Source organism: Lepidochelys kempii, chromosome 9 (assembly GCF_965140285.1).
Source record: "Lepidochelys kempii isolate rLepKem1 chromosome 9, rLepKem1.hap1, whole genome shotgun sequence".
Lineage (NCBI taxonomy): Eukaryota > Metazoa > Chordata > Testudines > Cheloniidae > Lepidochelys > Lepidochelys kempii.
The window spans coordinates 55222803-55237138 of NC_136388.1; the positions used below are offsets into that span (position 1 = coordinate 55222803).

The window sequence follows — 14336 nt, forward strand, 5'->3', positions numbered from 1 at the left end:
AAAACTACCAATTAGAATTAAACAAACATACATATATTACATTTCTTATGTTTAATCATGAACTCACTTTCAACCAGTTACTGTATCTCTCTGGGGAGAATTCAAGTAATGTTACTTTGGCAAAACTGTTACCTCCTGCTCCGAAAATGGAATGTTTCATTTCCAGAGTACTGGTAGCCAGATCAGTGTTGGATTTCTCAAACAAACAAATTTGTTGTAAAGTATTTTTTATTTGAGTCTAAAAGAAACCTCTAAACTAAATTAGATAACAATACCACTTACACTTAGATAGCGCTTTTCATTCCAAAATCTCAAAGCACTTTACAAAAGTGGGAAAGGTATTTTTTCAGCTTTGACAGATTTTAAACGATTCTGTAATAAATTTAAGTACGACTTGTGTTTCTAATACAACAGCATCAGTGTTTTGTCAGCTTCCGAATCACTCTGCTTTCATTTACTCAAAGGTGACACTAATTAGCAAAGCTCTTGACTCCTACTGATGTAAAGAAATTCTCAAATTCTTGTAATTTCTAATACCCTTACTCCAGTTCAGGAGTGCTTTCCTCCAGGAGTCATCCCATTAAACTTCAATGGGATCACTTGCGGAATAAGAAACTAGTCAATGTGAATAAGGCATCAGAATCTGGTCCTTTGGTAGCTTTACTTTAGACACCTATAATCATCTTGCATAATTTTACCTGACATTAACCTAAAGAGTCTTATTTTATCAATTTTCTATTCCCGTCAAAAAACAGTAAAACCTCAGTAGGGCTCCCTCTCATAAACAGTCTTTCCACAATACACCATAGTTTCTCTAACCTCTCTGAACAACAGAGATCTCATAGTTCCTTTAACTTTCTGACTCCCTTCTGTTGTACTTTTTTTCATTTCTAAAAATATTCTATTTATAAACAGGTTGAACAATACATCACATTTCAAATGTGGCCTTACTAATTCCTTATACATTGCTAGAATAATTTCTGCTAAGAGAAACAAGATGCCATTTTGTACAATCCAGTCATCTTCATTATTCCGCTCTTTAAATTACAAGTAAATATTGTGCTAGAGGTGTTCACATCTACTCATCACTGCCATAGTTACTGTGAGTGCTCAGTATATCACAGAACACAATTAGGGCTCTAAGTTTATAGGAGTAAATTTTAGGAAAAGTCATAGATTTGTCAAAGCAGGAAAAGTCAAAGTGACTATTGTGAGCTGAGATCCACTTAGGGACATGCAAACTATGCACAGGGTGCTCCTAGGAATGGTCGTGTGATGTCAGCAATGCATTCAGCGTAGGTGACAAAGGCAGTGACAAAAGGAGTACCAGATGGAACAGCCTGCCTTTGACCTCTGCACCAATGGTACTGCTGTGCTGTGAGCTTCTGCACAGCAGGTCCCTCGAGCCTGGCTGACCAGACAGCTCTGCTCCGCTTCTCTCAACGCTGGTCTCCCAGCAGCTGCCACTTACCTCATCTACAGGCTGCTGCAAGTCCCATCTTGGCCACCCACCTACCTACGGGAGGTTCTTTGGGCCTCCAGGCTCCTTTCTCTCCTTTCAGAGTAACAGCCGTGTTAGTCTGTATTCGCAAAAAGAAAAGGAGTACTTGTGGCACCTTAGAGACTAACCAATTTATTTGAGCATAAGCTTTCGTGAACTACAGCTCACTTCATGCATACTGTGGAAAATACAGAAGATGTTTTTATACACACAAACCATGAAAAAATGGGTGTTTATCACTACAAAAGGTTTTCTCTCCCCCCACCCCACCCTCCTGCTGGTAATAGCTTATGTAAAATGATCACTCTCCTTACAATGTGTATGATAATCAAGGTGGGCCATTTCCAGCACAAATACAGGTTTTCTCCCACCCCCTTTTGTGCTGGAAATGGCCCACCTTGATGATCATACACATTGTAAGGAAAATGATCACTTTAGATAAGCTATTACCAACAAGAGAGTGGGTTTGTGGGGGGTTGGGGTGGGGAGAAAACCTGGATTTGTACTGGAAATGGCCCACCTTGATTATCATACACATTGTAAGGAGAGTGATCACTTTACACAAGCTATTACCAGCAGGAGAGTGGGGTGGAGGGAGAGAAAACCTTTTGTAGTGATAAACACCCATTTTTTCATGGTTTGTGTGTATAAAAACATCTTCTGTATTTTCCACAGTATGCATCCGATGAAGTGAGCTGTAGCTCACGAAAGCTTATGTTCAAATAAATTGGTTAGTCTCTAAGGTGCCACAAGTACTCCTTTTCTTTTTTCTCTCCTTTGCAATTCTCCCCACCCCCCTCCACCCCCAGCCATACAAGGAGGGTTTTCAAGCCTGCTGTGGTCTCAATGGAAAGACAGAAGAACCTGGGGTAAGTGAGTAAGAAAGGAAAACTGAGCATGTGTGGGGAAGAGGGTGGTTTGGAAAGGAGAAGTGAAGGAAGAATAGAGATGGAGATGTCAGGGAAGGAGGAAAGATGTAGGGGGGTAGTGCAGGTGCCTTCCAAAATTATTATATGCCAGCACTAATTTGGAGGATGATAAATGAATGCAAGGAAGAGACATACTTGGAGAGCAACAACATTGTTAATACTGAAAGATATATTGTTCAGATGAGAAGGGGCAGGACAGGATAAGTAACTTATATGTAAAGGAAGGAAGCAGTGAAATAAGGAGATTGGTGAGACCACTCTGGATGAGGTAGAATTATTTTATTTTGAGATTAAATGCAATAAAGGAAATAAGTTGACAGAGGAGCTTGCTATAAGATGCTTCATCAGAAGGAGCAATAGAAAAGTCAGCAAAAATTAAAAAGCTTTGCAAAAGGAACATAATGGTATTAATGAGAGATTTCAATTATTTGAACACAAACTGGGACCCAAGAAGTGGAAGAAATAAATCAAACAGGCTTTTAGACAGGGTTATATATATATAAGAGATGCTATTTTTTTTAGGCTCTGCTTTGTGCTTAATCATACAGGGCAGGTAGAGAGGCCACTATCTGTCGAAGAGGTCAGACAGTTGATTGATACATGTACATACCACTCATAGGCTGGCCTATATATCACTATCTTTACCTGAGCAGCAGCCAAATCAGAATCCAACTGAGGAGGAAAGAAGTTCAGAGAGAGGAAAAAACAACATGCTAAATTTTTTCAGGGAGGAAACGGATGGGGAAGGAGATTGGGGATTCTGTCCCAGAAAATATTTTAAAAGTGAATAATCTTTGGAAGCACCTTATTAGCATGATAAATGTGACACTCATTCCCTTCTTTCCTTTTGTCTTAGGGCTTGTCTACACTACCAAATTAAGTCGACTTGATCTGATTTGACCTCAAGCCTCCGAATTAATTAAGTCAATTGGGCATGGTCACAACATGCTCATTGTCTCGATTGAGTGTGTCACTAGCAGTGCCTGCATCAGTGCACAAAGCAGTGCATCATGGGTAGCTATCCCAAAGTGTAATTTGCCACAGTGTGCTTTGGGAAGTTTGTGCAATGCCTCATGGGACCAAAACATTGTCGCAGGGGAGAATGGGAATATTGCATCAGTATCCCATAATGCACTGTCCTCCCTCCCTCGAATCAATGGCAAACAATCCAGTGGTTTTCGCATCTTAAAATTGCCGTGTGTACGCCATAACCCCAGAAGAATGGAACCTGCTCAGTTGTGCACTTTTGCTGTGAGCATCTCAAACACCTCGCGTCTTCTCCTGCATTATTTCCAGAGGCGAAGTAGGGTCCGCTGTGTGGAACATAGCAATGCCCTACAAGCAGCCCTGCTGCAAGCCATTGAAAAAAAAACAATTCACAGTTGCTGCTGGCAGTCACAGTGCAGCTGCACTCTGTTGAGCACTGTTTCTGGTCCTATGAAACAAGCACTGATTGGGGGGACCACATCGTTTTGCAGGTATGGGATGACAAACAGTGGCTGCAGAACTTTTGAATGCAGAAAGCCACCTTCCAGGAACTTTGTGAAGAGCTTTCCCCTGCCCTGCAGTTCAGCAACACAAAAATGAGAGCTCCTCTAACAGTGGAGAAGCAAGTGGTGATCACTATTTGGAAGCTTGCAACACCAGACAGTTACCGGTCAGTGGGGAATCAATTTGGGGTAGGTAAATCAACTGTGTGAGCTGCTGTGCTCCAAATGTGCAGGGCCATTAATCAACTTCTGCTATGAAGGGTAGTGTGTCTGGGAAATGTGCAGGACATAGTGGATGGTTTTGCTGCAATGGGGTTCCTTAATTGCGTTGGGGCGATAGGTGACATGCATATCCATCTTGGCACCAGACCACTTTGCCAAAGAGTACATAAACCAAAAGGGATACTTCTCAATGGTGTTACAAGTGCTGGTAGATCACAGGGGGCGTTTCACCAGCATCAACGTAGGATGGTTGGGAAAGATTCATGACACGTGCATCTTTAGGAACTCAGGTCTGTTCAAAAAGCTGCAATCCGGGACTTTCTTTCCAGACCACAAACTGAACATTGATGATGTTGAGATGCCTATAGTTATCCTGGGGGACCCAGCCTATCCCTTGCTCCCATGGTTCATGAAGCCATACACTGGCTGTCTGGACAACAGTAAGGAACAGTTCACTATAGGCTCAGCAAGTGCAGAATGGTGGTTGAATGTGCCTTTGGTCATTTAAAAGGGCACTGAAGAAGCTTACTAACAATGTTGGATCTTAGTGAAGAGAACATCCCCATGGTTATAGCTGCCTGCTGTGTGCTCCATAGTATCTGTGGGGAGAAAAAGGGGGAAATTTTCCACAGGGGTGCGCAGTTGAGACAGATCGCATGGCAGCCATTTTTAAGCAGCCAGACACCAAGTCGATAAGAAAAGCCCAGGTGCTACGTATCCGCAAGGCTTTGAAAGCCGTTTCAACAATGAGTCACAGTAATGTGAGCTTCTTGTCTACATTGTGCTTTCCCAAAGCTTCACTTGCCTTTTAAAGCCACCACCCCCACCCAAGCCTACAGCTTCCACTCAATAAAGAACATTTATTTCTCAAATCCATTTACTTTATTTAACAAACATAAGTAAAGAGGGAGAACAGAAAAAAAAAGTTAGCCTTGGGGAAAGGGGTTGTAAAGTTGGAACGGGAGAAACATTTTCAGCTGTGTAACACAGCACTGCATTCTAGTCAACATCAAAGCTCTGTGAATGGGCACCTTCTGTTCCTTGTACCCACCCCCTGCGTTAAGTGAAAGGGATAATGGACTTTTCTCCCATGCCTCGTGGAACGCTTTGGGGAGGGTGATTCTGCACCAGGCGATGTTGACTGGCTGGCTGTCCACCAGGGTCTGCAGAGGGACTCTACCCTCCTGCTTCTGTTCCTGCAGTTCAAACAGATGCCTCAACATGTCTGATTGGTCCCTCATAATGTGAAGCATCTCATCTTGTGCCACACACTCATGCTCATGGGAAGCTTTTCTGCTCTCCATGTCCATGTCTAACTTCTCAGACAGTGAAATCCTCCAAGCTCTCAGCTCTGGGTCAGCTGTCCCAGAGGCGTTCGTTATCTCGGTGAACATGTCCTCCTGTGTTCTCTTTCTCCTCCTTCTAATCAGCTAAAGTCTGCTTTCAGGTGTTGATGACATGCTTAAGGATGCATTTCCAGCTGTCAGTCATGGGAAAAAAGAAAGGGACCATTTTACATGCATAAAATGTTTCCATAGCAAGGCCGTTTTCATAATCCCCCCCTCCCCATTACACTAGGTGCAAGCCATAACAATCAGAATCTGTAACCATTCACTGCACCGTTTTGCTGTTCCAGCCATGGGGAGTAGCTCCCACCCCCAGGTCATGGGTGACCGCACTTTTAATGAAGTTTATGGAAGGCTCATGACAGGAACAGAGGTAGCTAGTCAAACAATTGCCCCTCCCCATAGCACCATGGGAAGCTGTTTATGAAGGGGCGGGGGGAAGGGTTGTGGGGGGGAGAGAGACATTTTCACTCCCGAATTGCAGAATCTCACATGTGGGGCCCCAGTCCCCTATCAGCCACTTAAAAAACTTGCTGACCCATGCCGACCACAGTAAAGGCACATTAGTGGCCACGTGGTTTGGCAATCCGGAATGGGGTGGTGGGGGGTTGGTCTACATGCTCTTTTCCGGTAAAATCACTTTTAATGAGAAATTCCCCTGTTTCCTCTGGGTGACCCTATGTGATATCAGTCTCCTGAGGGTAACAGAGGTGGAAAGGAAGATGATGTTGCAAGTGTCCTGGAATAGACCTGGTCCTTATGTTGCTATGCTGTGTACTGCAATGATGCCAGCAGAATTAATTCAGGGGTTGCATGGGAAAGTGTCCTACCCCTGCAAAAAAATAAGACTTCCCTGCCCAAAAATGTTATGCAAAGAACTGTAGAGTACCTCCATGAAAGTTTCCGAGAGATATCAATGGAGGATTCCCAGACTATCCCAGTCCACATAAACAGTCTTTTCCGGGGACCACCCTCTGCATAGCGGGAGCGGCCTCTTGTAAGCAGAAAACCAAAGCAGCTTACTTTTTCTTCACAGTAAACATGCAATACCACCGAATGTGTGTGCCTGCTAAAGTTTAATTGGACTTTGATTATAACTGTGAACTCACCAGAGGTGCCTTCCCCGGCATCACAGTTGGTCACTGTGATATCCTGCGACCCACAGGGCTCCAGGGTTAAAAATATTTCATGGCTCTTGGGGAGAATGGATCCACCACGTGCCTGCTCCCATTCTCCTCCTCCTCCTCTTCCTCATCCACCATATTGTCCTCCCTGTTGTTCCTAGACACTCACATCTGTGAGGTGTCCACGTTGCTTGTGGGGGTACTGGTAGTGTCACCCCCGAGAATCTCATGCAGCTCATTATAGAACCGGCATGTGTGGGGTTCAGCACCAGAACAACTGTTCGCCTCCCGTGCCTTCTGGTACACTTGGTGAAGTTCTTTTATTTTCACAAGTCATTGCTATGTGTCCCTTGTCTAGCCCTTCTCTCCCATTCCATGAGCTATTTCTGCACAGATGTCAGCATTTCTTCTGCTGGATCGGAGCTCTGCCTGCACAGACTCTTCTCCCCACACAGCGATGAGATCCACCACCTCCTGTGCAGACCAGGCTGGAGCATGTTTGGGCGTGTAGTCACTATGATCACCTGTGCTCAAGCTGGCATGCTCCCAATGCTGATCAAACAGGAAATGGGAAATCAAAAATTTCCAGGGCTTTAGCAGAGGAGGGGCTGTTTCCTGTGTATCTGGCTGCAGTGCAGAAGAGTTGAGACTGATCTCCAGAGCAGTCACAGATGAGCACTCGCATTACACAACACTGTGTCTGCACTACCTCGCTGTCAACCCATGAAAATTGAATTAAGTGCTATGCCTCTTGCAGAAGTGGATTACAGAAGTGGATATTAGAGGTGACTTAGGTCTGCATAAAGGACCCGGTAGTGTAGACACATACATTAACAGGGCTACATAAGGCGGCTTCCTACGACCTAACTCTATAGTATAGACCAGGCCTTAGATTTACAACGTCCACTCAGACCCACATTTCCTCCTGTAAACCAGGTAATTAAGGCTCTGACTATTGTTGTTGCCCTCCCTCATGCATGGACTGGCTCTCCTCATTATTGACAAGATCAAAGTTATTCAACTTTCTTCTGTCTCCTCTAACTCTATCATTATTTGTATTGTAGTAGCTCCAAACGTCGTGCTAGGTGCTGTATGAACATAAAACAAAAAGATGGTCTCTGCCCTGAAGAACTTAGAATCTGAGTTCTCTTCCTCAAATGTTCCTCATACACAATCCTCCACCTTTCTTCTCTCCCCTCCATCTTATAAGGGGCAGCTGTAGTAAGTGCCTGGCATTAGTTCTGAATATCTCATTCTGCTCAAATCTGCTACATTCTTTGTAACCTAATAGGTAGAGAGGGGTGCACCCATCCTAGATGGAACAAGGGCATATGGTGTGGAACCAGCATGCAGAGAACTCACACAGTGCCTGCAGCAGCAATGGCAGGATGATGATGTGTGGCTTCCTGGCCACCACAAACATTTCCAAGCTAAAATCTGGCGGGGGGGGGGGGGGGGGGGGGGAAGGGCGGGAGTTGCTCCACTTTAGCATCTTTTTGAATTTATTTTCTAACCTTTACACGTCTCTGAATGCTCCCTTTGAAGAGTCTTTAACATTTCATTATTCTTTTAAAAATAAATATTTATAAGAAGGAAAAAGGTATTTATTACTCTAGATAGTGTACCAACCCTCACCTGATGCCCTTTACACTGCAGAGCAGGCATGGTAATGACATCTTTTAAATTGTCTGTCAGGTGCCAACTACAGCGCTATTTCTATTTTCCCTCTCAAATTCTATTGTTCTTTCCCCACCACTGAGCCTCTTTCCCTTTCCTGAAACCCAGTGCAAGTGCCAAAAAAGAGTTAACACTGCAGTTCTGCAAGCACATGGTGCCACATGAAAGCAATGAGAAACTAAGGGCTACTGAACATTTTCAGACTCAGGACAAGAGTTTTGTAATTTAGAGAAATGCTGGAGAAGACTTACCTGTACTTGTGCAATGATTTAATTTTAGTAAATGGAACTATGATTTTAAAATACAAGACAATTCTTAGCATATAAAAACTTAAGTGACACATTCATGCCCTGATATTTCTATAAAATTACAGCAGCACCTATCAGCACCAACACATTTATATTAGTATTCCCATTGTAAGTCTCCATCTTCCAGGTATTCATAAATAGCCTGTAAAAATTTACCATGAAACTTAAGATGAGTTTCATTTTAAGAAATTATTTTCAAGAGGAAACTGAAGCTTTAGAACTCTCAGAAGTTGACCATACTAAAATCAATTAGCAACAAAAATTCACCCCAAGGCTTAAAAACTTTTATAAATGAGTTTCAATACAAAGGGAATTGCTAAGATATTACACTTTTGAAAAATGAGGTACATGTGACAGAAATGGAAAAAGACTGAGTGCCACTATAATACACATACACACACATGTCACGATTGTTTTATTATTTCCTTTTATATATGATATGCCTGTCATAGAACTGAGCGCAGGTCAATATTTAAAAAAAGACATATAACAAAGTAATTATTAGCTGATACAGTGTCAAAAACAGTTCACTCACCAACCCTCAAAAATAACTGAAAGCTCCGCACTCTAACCTCACCTTCTGATAAAGCCTAAGTAGTTTTTGCTGTGTGCCCTGTAGGTGAACAGATTTTAGCTCTGTGGCGTTGTCCACCCTGGGAAATTAAATCGGATTAGAACAAATTTTTAACTAACATGACGTTAAACTTTCAGTGTAGACAAGGACATTCCAATCAGTTGACAATGTTAAATACAACAACACTGTGCATAGACAAGGATTATGCTGTGCTTAACAACACACACACGACTCCAATAACAGCAACGAGGAGGACTATCCTGTCATGAGGTTCTAATGCATGAGACTCTGGGATCCAAGGGTCAACATACTCCCACTGAATTTTCGATGTAGGAGCTTGCAAACACTAACACTAAGTTCGTATTAGCACAAAGAATATCGTTAATAGTAATGAAGAATATACAGAGAATTGCATCGGAATCCATGCTAAATTAGTACACGCTCCTCACTCATTGCTTAGGTTCTCTGTAGTGCCATTGCCTTACCTTGCGTTTTACTTCCTCTTCCTCTTCTACCCGGGCATTGCCAGCATCACTCAGGACAGGACTCAGAAGAGGAGATGAACCCTGGCCAGCTGGGTTCAAATTCACCTGAAATGTGGGGTTCAAGCTCTGTGGACTCTTCAATGTGAAGGAAGAGAGCTGGGGGTGATCCATTGAGAGGCCTAGAATTGAAGAAGGAAGGGAAGATGGATTGGGAAATGAGAAAACATATGTTATGACAATGCTTCATCTAAAAAAGCCCACTTGCCTACCAGCAACGTAGACATTATTAGCCAAAAACTGTAATTTTATATTACTTCAAAAATGCCAAAGAAATTAGCACACGAACATTTTCAAGCAGATTGAAATCTCTTGAAATAATTGAGTAATCTATACAATTGAGCTATTAGCTGGCAGATATAGTTTGAGTTATTGAACAGAAACTGGATAGGGACTAATAAAATGGCTCAATTCCCCCTTATTGTGTTAAATAGTGATCACTGTGGATTACTTTTACAGAAGAGTACATTTTTCTTTTTTAAAATTAGAATTCTCTTTAGCCCCAGAGAGAAGCGAGGACACATTATTGTAGTTGTATTCCTTCAGAAAACAATCAAATGTCTAGAAAGCAGGGAGCAAAGGGAGGTGGGGAAGGAAGGAATGGAAAAATCTTTCATGCATTCAGAATTTGTGGAAAATCTGATCTCAATATCTGTGTTTGTGGAAGTGGGAAATATGTTGCTAGACATACAGGGACCACATACTATATTTCCCTTTTGGTTCTCTAAATCTACAAAAGTTGTTCAATATTTGAGCTAAATGTTTTACTGGCTTCAACAAATGAAACGGATCTTGTAACTTTGCAGCATACAGAATTTTTAGCTACGTAGAAGAAAATCTTGCAGCATTCATCAGTAATTCAAAGGGTATGGATGGTACAAGGAGCAAATAACTAGACAAAGATGCTTTGCTCTAGATGATTTATTTTGTGGGGGCAAAAAATAAAGACAGGGACATGTGTTATTCAAATTATCATGACCACAATTTTTCAGACAAAGTAAAATGTTGTTTTCCTAAACCCTCCCCCTGATAAGGAGTGAAACTCTGTAGAACTAGACCTTTGAACCAGTACTAAGAACTCATCATAGAATCATAGGCCTGGAAGGGACCTCGAGAGGTCCTCTAGCCCAGTGCCCTGCACTCATGGCAGGACTAAGTATTATCTAGACCATTCCTGACAGGTGTTGGTCTAACCTGCTCTTAAAAATCTCCAATTATGGAGATTCCACAACCTCCCTGGGAAATTTATTTCAGTGCTTAACCACCCTGACAGTTAGGAAGTTTTTCCAACCTAAACCTCCATTGCTGCAATTTAAGCCCATTGCTTCTTGTCCTTTCCTCAGAGGTTAAGAACAACAATTCTGCTCCCTCCTCCTTGTAACAACCTTTTATGTACTTGAAAACTGTTATCATGTCCCCTCTGAGTCTTCTCTTTTCCAGATTAAACAAACCCAATATTTTCAATCTTCCCTCATAGGTCATGTTTTCTAGACCTTTATAATCATTTTTGTTTCTCTTCTCTGGACTTTCTCCAATTTGTCCACATCTTTCCTGAAATGCGGCACCCAGAACTGGACACAATACTCCAGTTAAAGATGTAATGCTTTCCACCCTCAAAATGCTCTACAAACACTAACCTATGCTTGCAACACCCCACTGTGGTATGTAGGTATTATTATTTTTGTTTGGGATGGAACAAATGGGAACAGATGGGAAACAGGGGCTAAGTAACTTGCCCAAGGCCACTTAGCAAATAAGTGACAGTTAAGGATTAGAACGCAGGAGGTCCTTTCTCCGATACCTGTGTTCCGTCCATTAGACCAAACTGCCTCAGAGCTACTACTGGAAGAATGGGCTATACAGCGAGTGCTCATTCCTCCGAAGACACAGCTCAATCGCTTTTCTGAAACTTGCTATAATTTACACAATATTCTCTACATAATAATCCATCTTTCCCATTATAAACCCCTATTTTCAAGGGATTACATGTTGTCAGTATAAAACAGATTCCAGGTTGACACCAGGTAATGCTCCTCTCCACACTAGTACTCCCACTTTAAAATCCACTTTGTGTAACCTCAGCACATACTGTGACCTTTCTTATTTCAATACTAGCTTTTCAGACAGATTCTCTTCCTGTAGTCAGATTACTACAATCAATTAAAAAAACCCCTACACTATATGCATTGCAAAAAATATCAGTCCACAGGAACAGAACTGTAAATGAGACACCCAATATCTTTTAACAAAAAATAAAAAGCAGAGATTAACTGATTGAAGGAGAGCCAGTTATAAGCTTTTTGATACACTTTTGGCAAGAGATGGTTGCTGTTTGACTCAGGAAGCAAAACCACTTAATTGCGTGGCTGCAGCATGACAATGATGAGGAAGCAAATGCATATTTTCACACTGACAAATGCAGGAAGCTAAACGCCATTGCACTCGGTCACCTGGAAGAGATTCAGATTATCAAGGCTATAAAGTTAACTATTAACACGCTTCAGCAAAATCATTATCAAGTGCCTATTGTTTCTGCCCCTGTGTATTTTCTCATTTCAATTGCTTTTAGTCTACCAGACCTACAACACAGGAAAGTAACAATAGGTAACATTTGTTTTTACATATGAAAATACTGCAGGGAAAGTAGTTTACTGGAAGTTTGCCTTTATATGTGAATGAAGGAAGTTAAAATGAGATGGAAAATAATTACCCTTTTTAACATTAAAAAAGTGCAGCAAAAGTGCCATAGAAATCATAAAGACTTCCTATGTACTCAGAAATTAGCACCAGGCTGCAACTGTTCCAACACTTCCTGATGGAAGCAATAATATTCAGAGACAAGGGGAGAACAAGGTATAATTTCCTGCAGCCTATTTCAAATGAGTTGTTCCAGTATTGACTCACGTTACCAGCTCAAAATTTGGGGAGAAACCCAGGAAATTAATCAAAATAGACATTTGTTCTTCTTTATCTGATTTCAAATACTATTTTTCTTGACGTTAAATTAAGATTATGAAATTCAAGGCATATTCAACTAATTAAGTCTGAAAATATATACATTCAAAAATGTAGATACCAGGTGTTTTCTTTCAAGTAAGATTTTTAGAAAAGGGATAAACTAGGTCTAAATGCAATATATTTCTTAGGCTGTAAGCTCTTCTAGGCAGGGACCATTCTCCCCTGTGTCCTTATGCATTGGGGGTGTAGGGCAACAGTGTCTATCATGTTTGTGTCACTGGGATACAATGACTTATTCATGGAAGATGTTACAACAATTGCAGTTTTATAATATGTAGGATTATGCTACTGGAAAATTCTTTAAAGGGACAATAGCAACCTATTTAGGACCCCAATCTTCTCTTTTCTAGAAAGGATTGTAAAATCTCACACAACACCCTAATTTTTTAGGAACTTTTTTTATTTGAAATGTGACTTTAAGAGTTTGATACAAATGCACATACCACCTGTTACAGTCAGCAAAATGGGTTAAAATACATTACAAATGCAGATTTCAATTTCATTTCTCTCAGAAACCTATTACAAATTTAATATGAACTTTTACTAGAGCAGCAGTGAGGAAATCCTCTGGCAAGTCATGGAGTGGCTCTGTAGCCTCTTCTGGTGGAGAGAAGATAATGGAAGGATCCAAGTAGTAGTTCAGGAAGTGCCCATCATTTTCAGCAGCTGTTTAAGGTAGAAACCTGATAAATATTTATAAGTAGGTGGCAATAAGATCAAAATGTTTGTTTGGTTTCTGTTCTGGGCAGATGATGGATATGAAGGATTCCCACCCTAAAAAGGAGGCATCAGTATCAATGGATATTACAAGAGAATTACTTTACTTAAGAAAGGCAGATTTTGGTATCTAGTTGACAGAGCCTCTTTAATCTTCTTCATCAAGCCAGAACACAGGACAGTAAGAATGAGCAATTACTCACTGCAGTTTTTCTCTTAATATAAAGCAGGAATGGGGGATGCATTATGAAACTGGGATGCACATACAAGCATGCAAAAAACTCTCAATTTGCTCTTGCTCTAGATATAATGAATAAAATTATGCTCTCACATCCTGCGCAATCACACTGAAATCAATAAACTTTGCATGTATGTTTGACACAACAAGCTGTATGCTCTAAACCAAGAACTCAGTACCTTTAAAAATACTGCTACTTTAAAAATAGTGATACGTGTTTCAAACAAAGACGTATATGAATTGTCCTAAAGGGCTAGTATAGGTGTGTGTATATAAAATTATAGATATGGGTGGGAAATTTAAAGCCCTCAATATTGCCTGAACCTTACCGTTGTTTTCAATGGATGCAAAATTAGTCCGATGTGGATTGCTTTTGAAAATTTCTATCCTATAGCTGCTGTACAAATATTAGTAAAATGTTAATTATTGCATTGGTGTTTGCTCATAAGATCGTCTTTCACAAGGCCATAAGGAAGAGCGATGGCCTTTATCTAAGAAGCTAACATCCCAGACCAATATATAATCATAAAATCAAAACTTGTTCACCTACAGTTTTTTTAAATATATCCAAACATGCCAAAGATTTTGTTTGGACACAGCCATTACTGAAATACCTTAAACACGTTCTACATGTGGACTGGGAATCCATT

At 41.1% G+C, this 14336-nt stretch overlaps 1 protein-coding gene across 19 annotated transcripts in view; it reads right to left on the reverse strand.

Moving 5' to 3' along the window:
- Positions 1-14336, reverse strand: part of FARP2 (FERM, ARH/RhoGEF and pleckstrin domain protein 2) — a 272156-nt gene that overhangs the window by 36286 nt on the left and 221534 nt on the right. For 14 of the 19 annotated variants that reach the window (XR_012160855.1, XR_012160856.2, XM_073360436.2 and 11 more), the window contains one exon: positions 9657-9835. Coding sequence is in view for 15 of the 19 variants with exons in the window: in XM_073360436.2 (XP_073216537.1) it covers positions 9657-9835 (179 nt within the window). In the remaining 4 variants the exon portion in view is untranslated. The other 5 variants (XR_012160858.2, XR_012160857.2, XM_073360447.2 and 2 more) reach the window with 5 other exon arrangements.